This window comes from Perissodus microlepis, chromosome 4 (assembly GCF_051167445.1).
Source record: "Perissodus microlepis isolate ML-2025 ecotype Zambia chromosome 4, ASM5116744v1, whole genome shotgun sequence".
NCBI classification, from domain to species: Eukaryota; Metazoa; Chordata; class Actinopteri; order Cichliformes; family Cichlidae; genus Perissodus; species Perissodus microlepis.
Genome location: NC_140464.1, coordinates 341,283 through 356,083, shown reverse-complemented (window position 1 = coordinate 356,083; position 14,801 = coordinate 341,283). Strand labels below are relative to the sequence as shown.

Below are 14,801 nucleotides of genomic sequence, written 5' to 3'. Positions count from 1 at the left end.
TGTAGTGTGTATGTGTTTGTGTGTGTAGTATGTTTGTGTGTGTGTATGTGTGTATGTTTGTGTGTGTTTGTGTTTGTGTGTAGTGTGTTTGTGTGTGTGTGTGTTTGTGTTTGTGTTTGTCTGTGTAGTGTGTTTGTGTGTGTAGTGTGTTTGTTTTTGTGTGTGTAGTGTGTTTGTGTGTGTGTAGTGTGTTTGTGTGTGTAGTGTGTGTAGTGTGTTTGTGTGTGTAGTGTGTTTGTGTGTGTGTTTGTGTGTGTATGTGTAGTGTGTTTGTGTGTGTATTTGTGTGTGTAGTGTGTTTGTGTGTGTTTGTGTTTCTGTGTGTAGTGTGTTTGTGTTTGTGTGTGTGTTTGTGTTTGTAGTGTGTTTCTGTGTGTAGTGTGTTTGTGTGTTTGTTTGTGTAGTGTGTTTGTGTGTGTTTTTTTGTGTAGTGTGTTTGTGTGTGTAGTGTGTTTGTGTGTGTGTTTGTGTGTGTAGTGTGTCTGTGTTTGTCTGTGTAGTGTGTTTGTGTGTGTAGTGTGTTTGTGTGTGTTTGTGTGCAGTGTGCAGTGTGTGCAGTGTGTGCAGTGTGTTTGTGTTTGTGTTTGTGTGTGTAGTGTGTTTGTGTTTGTGTGTGTTTGTCTGTGTTTGTGTGTGTAGTGTGTTTGTGTGTGTGTTTGTGTGTGTGTGTTTGTGTTTGTGTTTGTGTGTGTAGTGTGTTTGTGTGTTTGTGTGTGTAGTGTGTTTGTGTTTGTCTGTGTAGTGTGTTTGTGTTTGTGTGTGTAGTGTGTTTGTGTGTGTAGTGTGTTTGTGTTTGTGTGTGTAGTGTGTTTGTGTGTGTAGTGTGTTTGTGTGTGTGTGTGTAGTGTGTTTGTGTGTGTTTGTGTTTGTGTGTGTAGTGTGTTTGTGTGTGTAGTGTGTGCGTGTGTAGTGTGTGTGTGTAGTGTGTGCGTGTGTAGTGTGTGTGTGTTTGTGTGTGTAGTGTGTGTGTGTATAGTTTGTGTGTGTAGTGTGTGCGTGTTTGTGTGTGTAATGTGTTTGTGTGTGTTTGTGTTTGTGTTTCTGTGTGTTTGTGTTTGTGTGTGTAGTGTGTTTGTGTGTGTAGTGTGTGCGTGTGTAGTGTGTGTGTGGCTTTGTGTGTGTAGTGTGTGTGTATAGTTTGTGTGTGTGTGGTGTGTGCGTGTGTAGTGTGTGTGTGTTTGTGTGTGTAGTGTGTGTGTGCGTGTGTTTGTGTGTGTAGTCTGTGTGTGTGTGTATAGTTTGTGTGTGTGTGGTGTGTGCGTGTGTAGTGTTTGTGTGTTTGTGTGTGCGTGTGTGCGTGTGTGCGTGTGTGTAGTGTGAGCGTGTGTTTGTGTGTGTGTGTGTGCGTGTGTATAGTGCGTGTGTGTGTGTTTGTGTGTGTAGTGTTTGTGTGTGTAGTGTGTTTGTGTGCATGTGTTTGTGTGTGTAGTGTGTGGGTGTAGTGTGTGTGTGTTTGTGTGTGTAGTGTGTTTGTGTTTGTGTGTGTAGTTTGTTTGTGTGTGTGTTTGTGTGTGTAGTGTGTTTGTGTTTGTGTGTGTAGTTTGTTTGTGTGTGTGTTTGTGTGTGTAGTGTGTTTGTGTGTGTAGTGTGTTTGTGTGTGTTTGTGTGTGTAGTGTGTTTGTGTGTGTTTGTGTGTGTAGTGCGTTTGTGTTTGTGTGTGTTTGTGTGTGTAGTGTTTATGTGTGTTTGTGTTTGTGTGTGTAGTGTGTTTGTATTTGTGTGTGTAGTGTGTTTGTCTTTGTGTGTGTAGTGTGTTTGTGTGTGTTTGTGTTTGTGTCTGTAGTGTGTTTGTGTTTGTGTTTGTGTGTGTAGTGTGTTTGTGTGTGTAGTGTGTGCGTGTGTAGTGTGTGTGTGTTTGTGTGTGTAGTGTGTGTGTATAGTTTGTGTGTGTGTGGTGTGTGCGTGTGTAGTGTGTGTGTGTAGTGTGTGTGTGTGTATAGTTTGTGTGTGTGTGGTGTGTGCGTGTGTACTGTGTGTGTGTTTGTGTGTGTAGTGTGTGCGTGTGTTTGTGTGTGTAGTGTGAGCGTGTGTTTGTGTGTGTGTAGTGTGTAGTGTGTGTGTGTGTGTGTGTGTATAGTTTGTGTGTGTGTGGTGTGTGCGTGTGTAGTGTGTGTGTGTTTGTGTGTGTAGTGTGTGTGTGCGTGTGTTTGTGTGTGTAGTCTGTGTGTGTGTGTATAGTTTGTGTGTGTGTGGTGTGTGCGTGTGTAGTGTGTGTGTGTTTGTGTGTGTAGTGTGTGCGTGTGTGCGTGTGTTTGTGTGTGTAGTGTGAGCGTGTGTTTGTGTGTGTGTGTGTGCGTGTGTATAGTGCGTGTGTGTGTGTTTGTGTGTGTAGTTTTTGTGTGTGTAGTGTGTTTGTGTGCATGTGTTTGTGTGTGTAGTGTGTGGGTGTAGTGTGTGTGTGTTTGTGTGTTTAGTGTGTGTGTGTGTTTGTGTGTGTAGTGTGTGTGTGTGTTTGTGTGTGTAGTGTGTGTGTGTTTGTGTGTAGTGTGTTTGTGTTTGTGTGTGTGTGGTGTGTGCGTGTCTAGTGTGTGTGTGTTTGTGTGTGTAGTGTGTGTGTGCGTGTGTTTGTGTGTGTAGTGTGAGCGTGTGTTTGTGTGTGTGTAGTGTGTAGTGTGTGTGTGTGTGTGTGTGTATAGTTTGTGTGTGTGTGGTGTGTGCGTGTTTGTGTGTGTAGTGTGTGTGTGCGTGTGTTTGTGTGTGTAGTCTGTGTGTGTGTGTATAGTTTGTGTGTGTGTGGTGTGTGCGTGTGTAGTGTGTGTGTGTTTGTGTGTGTAGTGTGTGCGTGTGTGCGTGTGTTTGTGTGTGTAGTGTGAGCGTGTGTTTGTGTGTGTGTGTGTGCGTGTGTATAGTGCGTGTGTGTGTTTGTGTGTGTAGTGTTTGTGTGTGTAGTGTGTTTGTGTGCATGTGTTTGTGTGTGTAGTGTGTGGGTGTAGTGTGTGTGTGTTTGTGTGTGTAGTGTGTGTGTGTGTTTGTGTGTGTAGTGTGTGTGTGTGTTTGTGTGTGTAGTGTGTGTGTGTTTGTGTGTAGTGTGTTTGTGTTTGTGTGTGTAGTGTGTTTGTGTTTGTGTGTGTAGTTTGTTTGTGTGTGTGTTTGTGTGTGTAGTGTGTTTGTGTGTGTAGTGTGTTTGTGTGTGTTTGTGTGTGTAGTGTGTTTGTGTGTGTTTGTGTGTGTAGTGCGTTTGTGTTTGTGTGTGTTTGTGTTTGTGTGTGTAGTGTGTTTGTATTTGTGTGTGTAGTGTGTTTGTGTGTGTTTGTGTTTGTGTGTGTAGTGTGTTTGTGTTTGTGTTTGTGTGTGTAGTGTGTTTGTGTGTGTAGTGTGTGCGTGTGTAGTGTGTGTGTGTTTGTGTGTGTAGTGTGTGTGTATAGTTTGTGTGTGTGTGGTGTGTGCGTGTGTAGTGTGTGTGTAGTGTGTGTGTGTGTGTATAGTTTGTGTGTGTGTGGTGTGTGCGTGTGTACTGTGTGTGTGTTTGTGTGTGTAGTGTGTGCGTGTGAGCGTGTGTGTAGTGTGAGCGTGTTTGTGTGTGTGTAGTGTGTAGTGTGTGTGTGTGTGTGTGCGTGTGTATAGTGCGTGTGTGTGTGTTTGTGTGTGTAGTGTGTTTGTGTGTGCGTGTGTGTGTTTGTGTGTAGTGTGTTTGTGTTTGTGTGTGTAGTGTGTGGGTGTAGTGTGTGTGTGTTTTATGTGTGTTTGTGTGTGTAGTCTGTGTTTGTGTGCATGTGTTTGTGTGTGTTTGTGTCTGTAGTGTGTTTGTGTGTGTGTTTGTGTGTGTAGTGTGATTGTGTGTGTTGTGTGTTTGTTTGTGTGGTTGTGTGTGTGTGTGTTTGTGTTTGTGTGTGTGTTTGTGTGTGTAGTGTGTTTGTGTTTGTGTGTGTAGTGTGTTTGTTTGTGTTTGCGTGTGTTTGTGTTTGTGTTTGTGTGTGTAGTGTGTTTGTGTGTGTAGTGTGTTTGTGTTTGTGTGTGTAATGTGTTTGTGTTTGTGTTTGTTTGTGTTTGTGTGTGTAGTGTGTTTGTGTTTGTGTTTGTGTGTGTTTGTGTTTGTGTGTGTAGTGTGTTTGTGTTTGTGTTTGTGTGTGTTTGTGTGTGTAGTGTGTTTGAGTGTGTAGTGTTTGTGTATTTGTTTGTGTGTGTTTGTGTGTGTAGTGTGTTTGTGTTTGTGTTTGTGTGTGTAGTGTGTTTGTGTTTGTGTTTGTGTGTGTTTGTGTTTGTGTGTGTAGTGTGTTTGAGTGTGTAGTGTGTTTGTGTATGTGTTTGTGTGTGTTTGTGTTTGTGTGTGTAGTGTGTTTGTGTTTGTGTGTGTAGTGTGTTTGTGTTTGTGTGTGTTTGTGTGTGTAGTGTGTTTGAGTGTGTAGTGTGTTTGTGTATGTTTTTGTGTGTGTTTGTGTTTGTGTGTGTAGTGTGTTTGTGTTTGTGTTTGCGTGTGTAGTGTGTTTGAGTGTGTAGTGTGTTTGTGTGTGTTTGTGTTTCTGTGTGTAGTGTGTTTGTGTTTTTGTTTGTGTGTGTAGTGTGTAGTGTGTAGTGTGTTTGTGTGTGTGTTTGAAGCTTTAGAAAAACTCTTGTTTATGAAGTGTCTAAGAGTCCAGGGACTTGAGGGAAATGTCCATGAGAAGATTCCAGGAAACTTGAGGAAGTTTGATGAATTCCAGGTGATTCCAGGACTCAGAAAGAAAATTAGGTGGTCGTCAAAGTTGATCTTTGGAGTCATAAAACGTTTCATGACGTCAGTGAACAGTGATCTGGCTCAGCAGCGTTGACTCCTGATCACACTGCCCTTCAGAGGGGGGCGGGGCTTCTGAATCAGAGGGGGCGGGGCTACAGCCTGTGCAGTCTAAACACAAACGGAGTCTAGAAGACTTTCTGACTTGTTCCTGGTGAGGTTTGATGCAGGGCACACTTTGGTGATACTGAAACAACCACAGATGCATTATGGGTAAGTCCAGACATGCTGCATTAAACTTTGATGCTGGATAGAGATGTTGTCATTGTTTCCGTGCGTGCAGCTGCAGGTTCAGAGCAGACGGAGCGTGTCGCAGTAACGCAGGAGAGCAGATTTGTTCAGGTTAACGTGACGCTGCAGTCGATAAACACTGCAGGGCTGCCCCAGTCACCGGTGGTGATGACTAAATGTGCAGGTTACTCCCGTGGAGTAATCCTCCTGTGGAGTATTCCTGCTCCACCTGTGCCGTGCTGTGTGCAAGCACAAGTAGGATGTACTTTGAGTATTTACATCAGGAAATCTTCTTCTTCTCGTCACATCTCAAGTTCGTGCGTAAATATTCTTACAGCTATAAAAAAGCCCAGCACACTGACCGGTCGGTCTGCAAACATTAATGATGAGTAAAGTTTAGTTAATGATAACGAGAATGCCTGCTGAGCAGTGGAGCCTCACCGGAGTCGTACCCGGCGGCTTTAATGAAAGTGACCTGAAGTGAAATGTAACACTTTCTTTGTTTCCTTGTGGCCACACTCGCCTCCTCAGTGTGACACGAAGCTGTCTGCTCCCTGCTCAGAGGAGGAAATCTTGGCAAAGGTGAATCATCTCCAACATCTTCAGGATGATGATGAGTTTTATCAGAACTCGGTGTATCTGTGGTGTTGTGGAGATGTGAAACGTCTTCATCACCACGAGGACTCGACTCCCTGAAGACTGAAAACATCCAGATCTTCTTCCTCGATCAGACGTGAGGCTTAGTGAAAGTCTGCAGGAAATGACTGCAAGTCACTGTGTGTGTGTTTGTTTATAAACCCTGGGGGGAGCTCTTCCTGTACAGCAGCAGATGATTGCCGTAAATGAGGCCGACGCTCCAGCAGGTTCCTGCTTGTTTAGCAGGGACCTCGTCCTCGGTGGGTCGCCGTGCTCTGAGCGTCTCTGTAAGGACTCGCTCTGCAGCCCTGCTAACGCTTGCTCTTTGCTAACGCTCGCTCTTTGGACCCGTGGTCTTCTCTGCGCTCCTCTGACTTGCAGAGGTGTGGGAACCCCCTAAACTTTATTAAAAACAGATTTTCGGCTTTCTGCAATGATTCTTTTCACTCTGAGGAGAAAGTTAGGCAGATGAAGCTGGATCGCCATCAGGATGATAACATCACCGCCATGCTGCCGTGTGTGGGTGATGGTTGGGGGTGGGCTTTAAATGGGCTCATATTTGTCTGTGTTCTGTAGTTTTATGACTTGAGGCTCTGAGGCGTGCAGCACAGATGAAGAAGGAAGGACACGGCTGGTCGTCGGGTTATGTCACATGCAGGAGGTCTAAACACTGTGACGAATCCACGCCGTGAACATGTCACAGCTTTGACTCAGAGTGTGTTGTTTTGTGTCTGACGGTGTGGTTGAAGAAATCCTCTCTCTCTCTCTCTCTGTAGGACCAAAGCTTGCCCGACCCTCTGTCGCCGATCTACGCCAACGTCCCGTCTCTGAAGAAATTGGCTCCGCCTCAGGGCCCTTCTGGCTCCTCCCTCTCCTCTCCACCTCCCACAGACCACTCCCTCTCAACATCAGACCACAGCCCATCATCTTCTACCTCCTTGGACATGACCAGCCCCAACTGCCCGGTCAGAGCACAGGACAGATTGCAGGTAAGGCGACCTTTGACCTTTCCAGGTGTGTTTTGAGTTCATCTTTGTGTTCGGGTCACTTAAACACCAAACGGAGATGAAGCAGCAGCGCCAAAAGACTCTGCATGAAATGAATGTGAATGTAGACGAGAGCTAAACTATCAGGACAGATGAAAGAAGCTGACGTGCAGCTGAGGAAAAGAAGTGCAAGAACAGAGATGATGAGTGCGGTTCACATGGTGAACCCATACGCTTACAGGTTCAAATCTGTATTTAGAAAAATGCAGGAATTCCTTCTAAAAGGAGTAAAATGTGTTTAAAATATTGGAAAGAGCATTTGCATTATATATGGTTCATTTTCACAGGTTTCCTGTTTTATTGTGAAGAGCTTTGTAAGAGGAAGTGAATGTGGTTGTGATCGGTAGCGTGCGCTGACAGAAGTTTGTGCCAGTGTTCATGGATGGACTATCTGCTCAACGGTCTACGTGCACATTTTGCAGCTGTCTGTGACATTTCTGCCCCACATCCATGAGCAGCTGCTCACTTTTGTTTCAGACGCCTCGCTCTGCACACGCGACTGTTTCTGTACAGACAACATGCCTCAGCTGTATCATGAGCCTGGCATCACAAAATAATGTTTACCTTCTGTGCAGTTTCCAACATCTTGTGATAAAACTGAAAGTTCTCCGAGCTTTTCAGGAGCCGGACAAACAACACAAACTGAACGCTACACTTAAAGTCTTACTGAACACGAGGACACATCTGCAGTAGGCGTTTGGACACTTGTGGATAAAAAAGTTATTTCAATCCAGGCACAGACTGAGAGTTGCCCATCCTCAGCCTTACTCTCTCCTTCCAACACTTTGCTCGTGTCCTGCATGAGACATCCTTTCAGGTGACACTGATAGTCCAGCAGCTGCAGGAGGCCACATCCATAAGTGACACTGCAGGTGTGGTAGAGGAGGCGGGGGAGCGGGACGGGCAGCTGAAGCTGCAGGAACAACATCTGGTTCTTTTCTTAACAGTGCGTCAGGATTACAAAAAGAAAAGAAAGTAATTGCATTTACTGAGTTAAAGCTGCCATCGGGCAGCAGCCCTGGAGTTACTAAAACACTGGATTCAAAGCAGTGTGACAGCACAGGAAGTGACTGAAATCTAAATGAACTCGAAGGTAAACGACAGGTCAGACACCACGGCGGCATTAAAAGAGCAGCACTGGATAACACATAAAGGCTCAGCTAAGCTAGCATTAAACACACTAAGGAAGAGCAGAAATCTAAGATTTCAGAACCGGACGAAATCAGAAAAATCCATTTTGAGCGAGACGTAGATGATGTGTACGCTCGTTTCCTAAAACGATGAATGCTGGGAGTGACGTGACAGGAGACGACGGTCCAGACAGAAGAAGGGCTGAAGGCTGATGATGCACAGCTGAGGTAGTGCGTTTCATCATGCTGTAGGGGCAGATTACACACCAATGTAAGTGGTTGATAAAGTTTAGTGATGGCAGCGTTACAAACAAAGCGTATCTGAAGAACATTTGTACGAATGGCTCGTTGGATTTCTCTGCCATCGTCACTCTGACCTTCCATTGTGTTTCACTCCAAACTCACCGCTGTGTGCAGCTCAGAGGTAATTAAAGTTTGATCAGCTGTAATATGAGCATGTGGGGTCTGTTCCACAGGGATCCGGTGACCAGTTACTGGACACCAGTTTGTCTTACTGGTTGAGCAGGCGTCCATGAGCCCTGTGCCCCTTTCTCTCTGTCCAATGTCTGTCTGTCTGTACCGTCCCACTCTCCAAAATAATCTCATGTCTGTAGCCAACACTCACTGTAGCCTGATGGGATTGTTTCAAGTGTCACATATGAGTCTAAGAGGTTTTATATATTTTATGTCGTCAGTATTTTTCTGTGAATTAGTGCAGCGGTCCCGACCCCCGGGCCACAGCCCGCTACCGGACCGTGAGAGCGTAGACTCGGGTGTGAAATTTATGGTTTTCAGTGTGTGAATGTGTGTGTGAATGTGTGTGAATGTGTGGATGTGTGTGTGAATGTGTGTGTGAATGTGTGTGAATGTGTGGATGTGTGTGTGAATGTGTGTGTGAATGGATGACTGGATGTGTAAAGCTCTTTGGGGTCCTTAGGGACTAGTATAGCGCTATACAGATACAGACCATTTACCAGTTTTTATCGATAACTCGGTTTGCCTGGGTCTTTCCCGTGTTGTAGTTGTGCGTCTTATTTTGAAAAAATATTTACACGTTACCATAATGACCAGAGAGCATTAAGGGGCAGAGAGGATGTTACTCTGTTGTTGGTGCATTTCAGGAGGACACTGCTAATAAGGTTCAATCACACAATGAATTCACGTTTATTATTATATTTACAAAATACCAGTTTTTGTCTCGGTCGTATCCTTTTATTTTGTTGTATTTATCCGCAACACCTTAAGAGAGGATTCAAAGGATAAAACATGGACTAATATAAGAGATGTTTTTCCATGAAAATATTGTCTGACATTAAACTGTCTGTGGGGTAAAAAACAGTTGGGGACCGCTGGATTAGTGAATTTGGTCCACAGCCACAGACAAGTTTTAACTTCTAGTGTGCAAACAGCAGAAGACAGGCCTGATCATCATTGTACAGAGCACTAACTACTTAACGTTTGTATAAGTAATATTAAACAGTGGAATAAATGTCATAAATAAACCAAAGTGTAGGAATTACACCCAAAGAACTGTATATAAAATTAAATCTATAAACAAATGAAGGATTTGTAAGTTTAGCAGAGGAATAAAGTAAAGCAGGAAAAATTTACAATTTCATTAAAAATACAAAAATGTGATTACAATGAAGATTAGAGTACAACACAGAACATGTAAGAGTGTGAAGGAGGAAAGCAGGAAGTATAAATGCAGTGACAACAACAAATCTGATGACAGAACCAAAGCAGACTTCCTCGTGTTAAACTTCCAGTGAATAAGGAAGGTCCTGGATGTGAGTGTACTCAGTCCTGCTGTGCTGACCTCTGTGCAGGGCCACACTGAGCAGGACAGCGGGAGGCAGCCTGGAACCAACCACATGAACAACTCTCGCAATCCTCCACCCGTGCCGGTTAGAGACCTGGACCGGTCCAAGGGAAAAGAAGGGGGTCAGCTGACCTCCACTTCCCCCGCTATCTCCCCCGCCTCCTCTCAGGTTTGAATCACTGCCTTCATAACCACCCAGTCCATTATCAGGTCCTCAAAGTGATGTCGTCATGCTTCCCGTCAGGGCTCTGGTGGCTGGGAGAAGGTGTTTGATGAAGTCTCAGGGAGACCTTACTACTTCAACCGCAGCACACGAACCACATCCTGGAATTTACCTGAGCCGTCCTCCCCGTCACCCCCACCTGGATCTGCAACCCACAGGAAGCACGAGGGCGGCCCGGTACGACCCAGTTTAAAACGATGACCAGGTTCAAAGTCACAACAGAAACTAGAACAACAAACTCAGTCATTTTTTAAATTGTGAAATATGTCAAAATGTCACTTCAACAACTGAGAAACTGAAATCCATCTGATATTTTATCAGCTGTATCAGGTGATGCTTAGTGAACAGGTGGTCTTTGTGTTAATGAGGATTCAGGGTTGTTTGATTGAAATGGTGAACTTCCTCCAATGACTTCTCTTACTCTGATTACTGAAAGCCTCCCCTGCCAGAGGAAGACTATCCTGTAGGCGACCATAAAGACAACAACGCCAACTTTAGAACGGTACCACACACACAGACTGAGCACACGGTTCATTGCCACCCATCAATGATAGTCCTTGGATTGTTCCGAATATTCTCCCACATTTGTGCCTTTTTCTCTCCACAGCATCCTCAGCAGAGCTTGGGCCTGATACCCAGAGCTCACCTGGACCTGAAGGATCCTCAGGTAATCAGTTGGTCAGCGCCATCTGTGTGTCTGCTTTTTATTTGCATTAATCCATTGGTTTGCTGACTGTTACAGATTCCCTCAGTGCCCCAAAGTCTGATGGGAAATGGAGTTTGTGAGGACGGAGCATCGCTGCAGGCCAGGAAGCTGAGAGTCAGCATGGGAGAAGACGTGCGTGAAAACCTTACGGTACAGCAACAACCTTTTTAGGCCTGCGTCACACAGACTTTAACTGGTTTCTGGGTTTCAGACGTGTTCCCATGGCCACCGGAGGAACTTCTCCGATCACACTGACATGATAAGCAGACACGCCTCCCCCGACAGTCCACAGGTAGACACTTACCTGTGTCACTATCACGGCTCCATTCATTCGCTTTGACTCGCTCGTTCCCGCTCATCCATTCGTTCATTTGTCGATCTGATGTCATCCTGTTCTCCCTCATCAAGCTCTCTAATAGGTGCAGACTGAAGAGGAATCTGTCCAATCAGAGCACAGGGTCCAGCTCACAGCATGTAGGTCTTGGCACTTGATTGGCTGTTGGGAAGATTAGTGAAGGTTTCCCGCAGATGTGGTTCCACTAACTCATCACATTAACATCTTACTAATCACTGCCTGACGGGAACTTTTTGGGCAGTTCAGACTGACAGCGCCACCTGCTGTGCTTCCTCAGTATTACGTGTTAAACATTTAGAAAGATTTTTCCTGACACCATGAAGTTCATGTGTGTTTATCGGTGTTTAGATTTTTACTGTAAGGCTGAATTTGCCCAGAAAGTTGCTCGGTGTTTCTCCACTAACCCTTAAATTGCTCAATAACACCGATCCATCACACATTAACAGCTCTGAGGGTCTGATTGGTCTCTTTCTATGGCACTGCTGTTAGTTCTGGTAACTCCAGCATCTCTGACTTGGTCCACACTGGAGGCTGGTGTGCACACTGAATCAGACTTTGTCCACAGGTTCACACCACACTTTGGTGGCCCTCCTACTTCTCCTGTAGCATCAGCAGACATTCCTGGCCTGATTCTATATACGAACGTAGCTGGTCTTTGACCTGCTGCTTCACTCATACAAACTCTGTGCAACGTTCAAAGAAGCACGAACAAATAAAACAGGAAACCACCTGCAAAGGAAACATGTGCACATTGTCCAGAGTTCATGAGGAAAATGGTTTAAGACATAAAAACTGAGAGCAGATGAAAAGAAGATGCTGCTGTGTGCATCCCAGTGTCCGTGAACGCCCCATCCATCCTCCACTTACAAGAATGAATTCTGAACGACGTGCAGATCGTCTCTGATGATGAGCCAAGGACCAAAACCAAACACCGTCTTGTGTGACACTCCCAGAAATCTTGGACCCAATGCTAAAATCAACAAACACTAAGTTTAATATTTGCAGACTTCAAAGCAAGCTGGCCATTAACTATGACTCAAGCGGTAAGCTTACCAAAGGAGTTTACCCTCCCAGACACCACTCCATGTGTTACTGCCTCAAGCTAAACAACAAGAAGTGTGTGCATGACAACATTACATGAAGCAGAATTTATTAAAAACAAACTCACAGTAAGTTCTGCTGAATGAATAAAAGGCACCACACCTGGGCCAGCTTTTATCAAGTTGAAGGTACAGGTGTGCTGCATCAGCTGACCGCCTCGCAGAGAGGAGAGCATCAGCAGCACGAGGGCAGTGGGAGTTTCAAGGCTCAACCTTGATTAATGCATGAGTAACACACTGGATTGTGAAAATGGCTGCTGTGGAGAAGCTTTGGTTCACGTGGTAGTAAAGTCCCTCCTGTGTTTCCTGAAAGCAAACTCCTCCTTTGTCAGATGAAAAGCGTCTTTCTGTAAACTACAAGTTCAGTCATGTTTTAATTAGGGATGCAAAGAGGTCTCTCGAGGCCTCATTTGTGTCCGTGAGGAGGTCCTCTGTCCGCCGAGAATGTTTTAGGTGTCCTTGAATAATCACATAAATCCTCGAGTTTGTTTCCTGGAAAGATTTTCAGGTATTTAAAAATGTTTCCAGCACTGATCAGACTGATGGATGAAATGAGACAGGCTGATAAAAGGCCTTTCATTAGACTCTCACCACTCCCGTGTTTGCAGAGGAGTCACATTTCAAAGCAGGTAACCTGAGGACTCAGCTGTGTGTCTGCATTCCTACAGGGACACCTGCTGGAGAAAGCAGGGATTCTCAACAAGACTAAAGTGGCTGAAAATGGAAAAAAGATCAGGTGAGAGCAGAACAATTGCAAAGGTAAGGTGTGTGCTCGTATCTGTTCTGTGGGTTTTGCTCGGAGGTAACTGTGTCTGCTGATTTTTGGACAGGAAGAACTGGAGTCAGTCGTGGACTGTCCTGCATGGAGGGATCCTCACATTCCATAAAGACCCCAGACCAGCCGGGAATGCTGTAAGAATCAGTTTACGTAGTCCAACAGGAGCTCAATGCACCTTCTGCCTCGAACCATTACTTGTGTTTTCTACTCTCTGTAGTAATAACATTTCTCAGGACTAAATACCTGAGAAATGTTTGGATTTCATATGTGGAAGACTTAGATTGATCTAATAAATGAACAAGGCAAACAGAGAAAAACTAACTTGTGAAAAGGAATTCAATGAGTTATTAAACACAAACAATACCGGCAGCATTAATAAATGGCTACGATATAGAAACTTTAGATTTCCATCCATGAATCATTGATCCTATTGTGCTATTAAACTATGGTGATGATGAGGAGGAGGAGGAAGGTAATAAAAAATAAAAAATCAACTTTATTTCTATAGCAAATAAAAATACAACAAAGTTGACCAAAGTGCTTCAGAGTCGGTCAGAGCAAAAGCACAAGAAGGAATGAAAAGAAAGAGTTAAAAGGAAACAATCTGACAACTGTTTGAAACAAAAACTAGCCACAAAGTAACAAACTAGTTTGAATCAAAAGCCAGACTAAAGTTTTAACACGCAATTTAAAAGACTGGGTGGACTCGGAGGAACGAACATTAGGAGGGAGGTTATGATGAAGATGATGATTATGACGGCGATGAGGAGGAGAATGAGGATGGTGATGATGATGAGGATGATGATTATTTTTATTATTAGTCCTTATCCAGGTGAAAAAAATCTCATTGACATTAAAAATCTCATTTCCAAGAGAGACCTGGCATCATGGCAACAAAAGTCAAAATACACGAACCACATAACTATATAACTTATTATAACTTATAATTATGACGGCGATGAGGAGGAGGATGATAATGACTTCTTTTCCCTCAGAGCAAAGCGTCACAGATTGTTCCAGAATACACCGTTGAACTCAGAGGAGCTTCGGTGAGCTGGGCCTGCAAAGACAAGTCGTCCAAGAAGAACGTTCTGGAGGTACAAAGTCTTTTTACCCCAGTTACATCAGCTTCACTTCTTACCTGCTTGATGAAGACCACTGTGGTGTTTGTGTGCAGCTGAAGACACGTCAGGGCTGCGAGTATCTGATGCAGTACGACAAGGAGAGCATCATCAGCGACTGGCTCAAAGTGATCCAGGACACCATCGGACAGCTGGTGCCAGACGGAGCACACAGACCGGTAATCCTTCGAAGCCTCGTGCCTCGTTCAGGCTCTTTGTTTCTGAGCGAACTGGATTACAATGAAGTCTGTTTTCAGGAACAGGAGCACCTATCAGACAGTGAAGACGATGGTTCTTCAGACAAAGAGGACAAAGACAGGAGATCGATATGTGAGTCTTTGAACTTTAACCATCTCCAACATCTGTGCAGACTCAGCCTGATGAAGGTCTGAAGCATTAAAAGCTCAGGAGATGAGCACAGGATGGCCCTGAGCTGAAACATGTTACCAGCTGGTGTTTCTGATGTCTCTTCAAAATGACCCACAGAGTGATGGAATAAGTTTATTAATAAGAGCTTTTTACTAGCAGGTATTGCACAGTGGTTGTCATAGTAACACTGAACGCTTTCTTCTTCTGCTGCATCTTCAGCGAGCAGGATCCCATCAGGAGCTGACACGGAGCAGACGCGAGTTCGGTCCAAACTGCGACGCTTCCTGCAGCGAAGGCCGACTCTGCAGAGCGTCAAAGAGCGAGGATACATCAGAGGTAAAAAGGCCTCCCGATCACATGCACCGACCTTTAAATGCTACAAACTGTGAATATCATCGACTTTTCTATCAGATGCAGATGTTTACCTGCATGAACCCGCTCAGTGATCCAAAGCTAACTCACTACAATAACAGACTCACCTGTATATTCATTTGGTGTTAGTTTAATGAGTGAAATTAGCAGCTGAGTTAACCCATTTACATGTGCACAGCGCACGGGTAAATACAAAGATCC

At 44.6% G+C, this 14,801-nt stretch overlaps 1 protein-coding gene across 5 annotated transcripts in view; it reads left to right on the top strand.

Annotated features, from left to right (window-relative positions):
- Positions 1-14,801, top strand: part of LOC146387870 (rho GTPase-activating protein 27-like) — a 44,089-nt gene that overhangs the window by 21,693 nt on the left and 7,595 nt on the right. For 2 of the 5 annotated variants that reach the window (XM_084924885.1, XM_084924886.1), the window contains 13 exons: positions 6,355-6,567; positions 9,584-9,745; positions 9,821-9,976; positions 10,236-10,466; positions 10,542-10,637; positions 10,717-10,797; positions 10,914-10,979; positions 12,629-12,696; positions 12,791-12,872; positions 13,734-13,835; positions 13,916-14,038; positions 14,117-14,189; positions 14,448-14,564. In XM_084924885.1, the coding sequence (XP_084781011.1) occupies positions 6,355-6,567; positions 9,584-9,745; positions 9,821-9,976; positions 10,236-10,466; positions 10,542-10,637; positions 10,717-10,797; positions 10,914-10,979; positions 12,629-12,696; positions 12,791-12,872; positions 13,734-13,835; positions 13,916-14,038; positions 14,117-14,189; positions 14,448-14,564 (1,570 nt within the window). Of the gene's footprint in view, positions 1-6,354; positions 6,568-9,583; positions 9,746-9,820; positions 9,977-10,235; positions 10,467-10,541; positions 10,656-10,716; positions 10,798-10,913; positions 10,980-12,628; positions 12,697-12,790; positions 12,873-13,733; positions 13,836-13,915; positions 14,039-14,116; positions 14,190-14,447; positions 14,565-14,801 lie in introns of all 5 variants that reach the window. The other 3 variants (XM_084924888.1, XM_084924887.1, XM_084924889.1) reach the window with 3 other exon arrangements.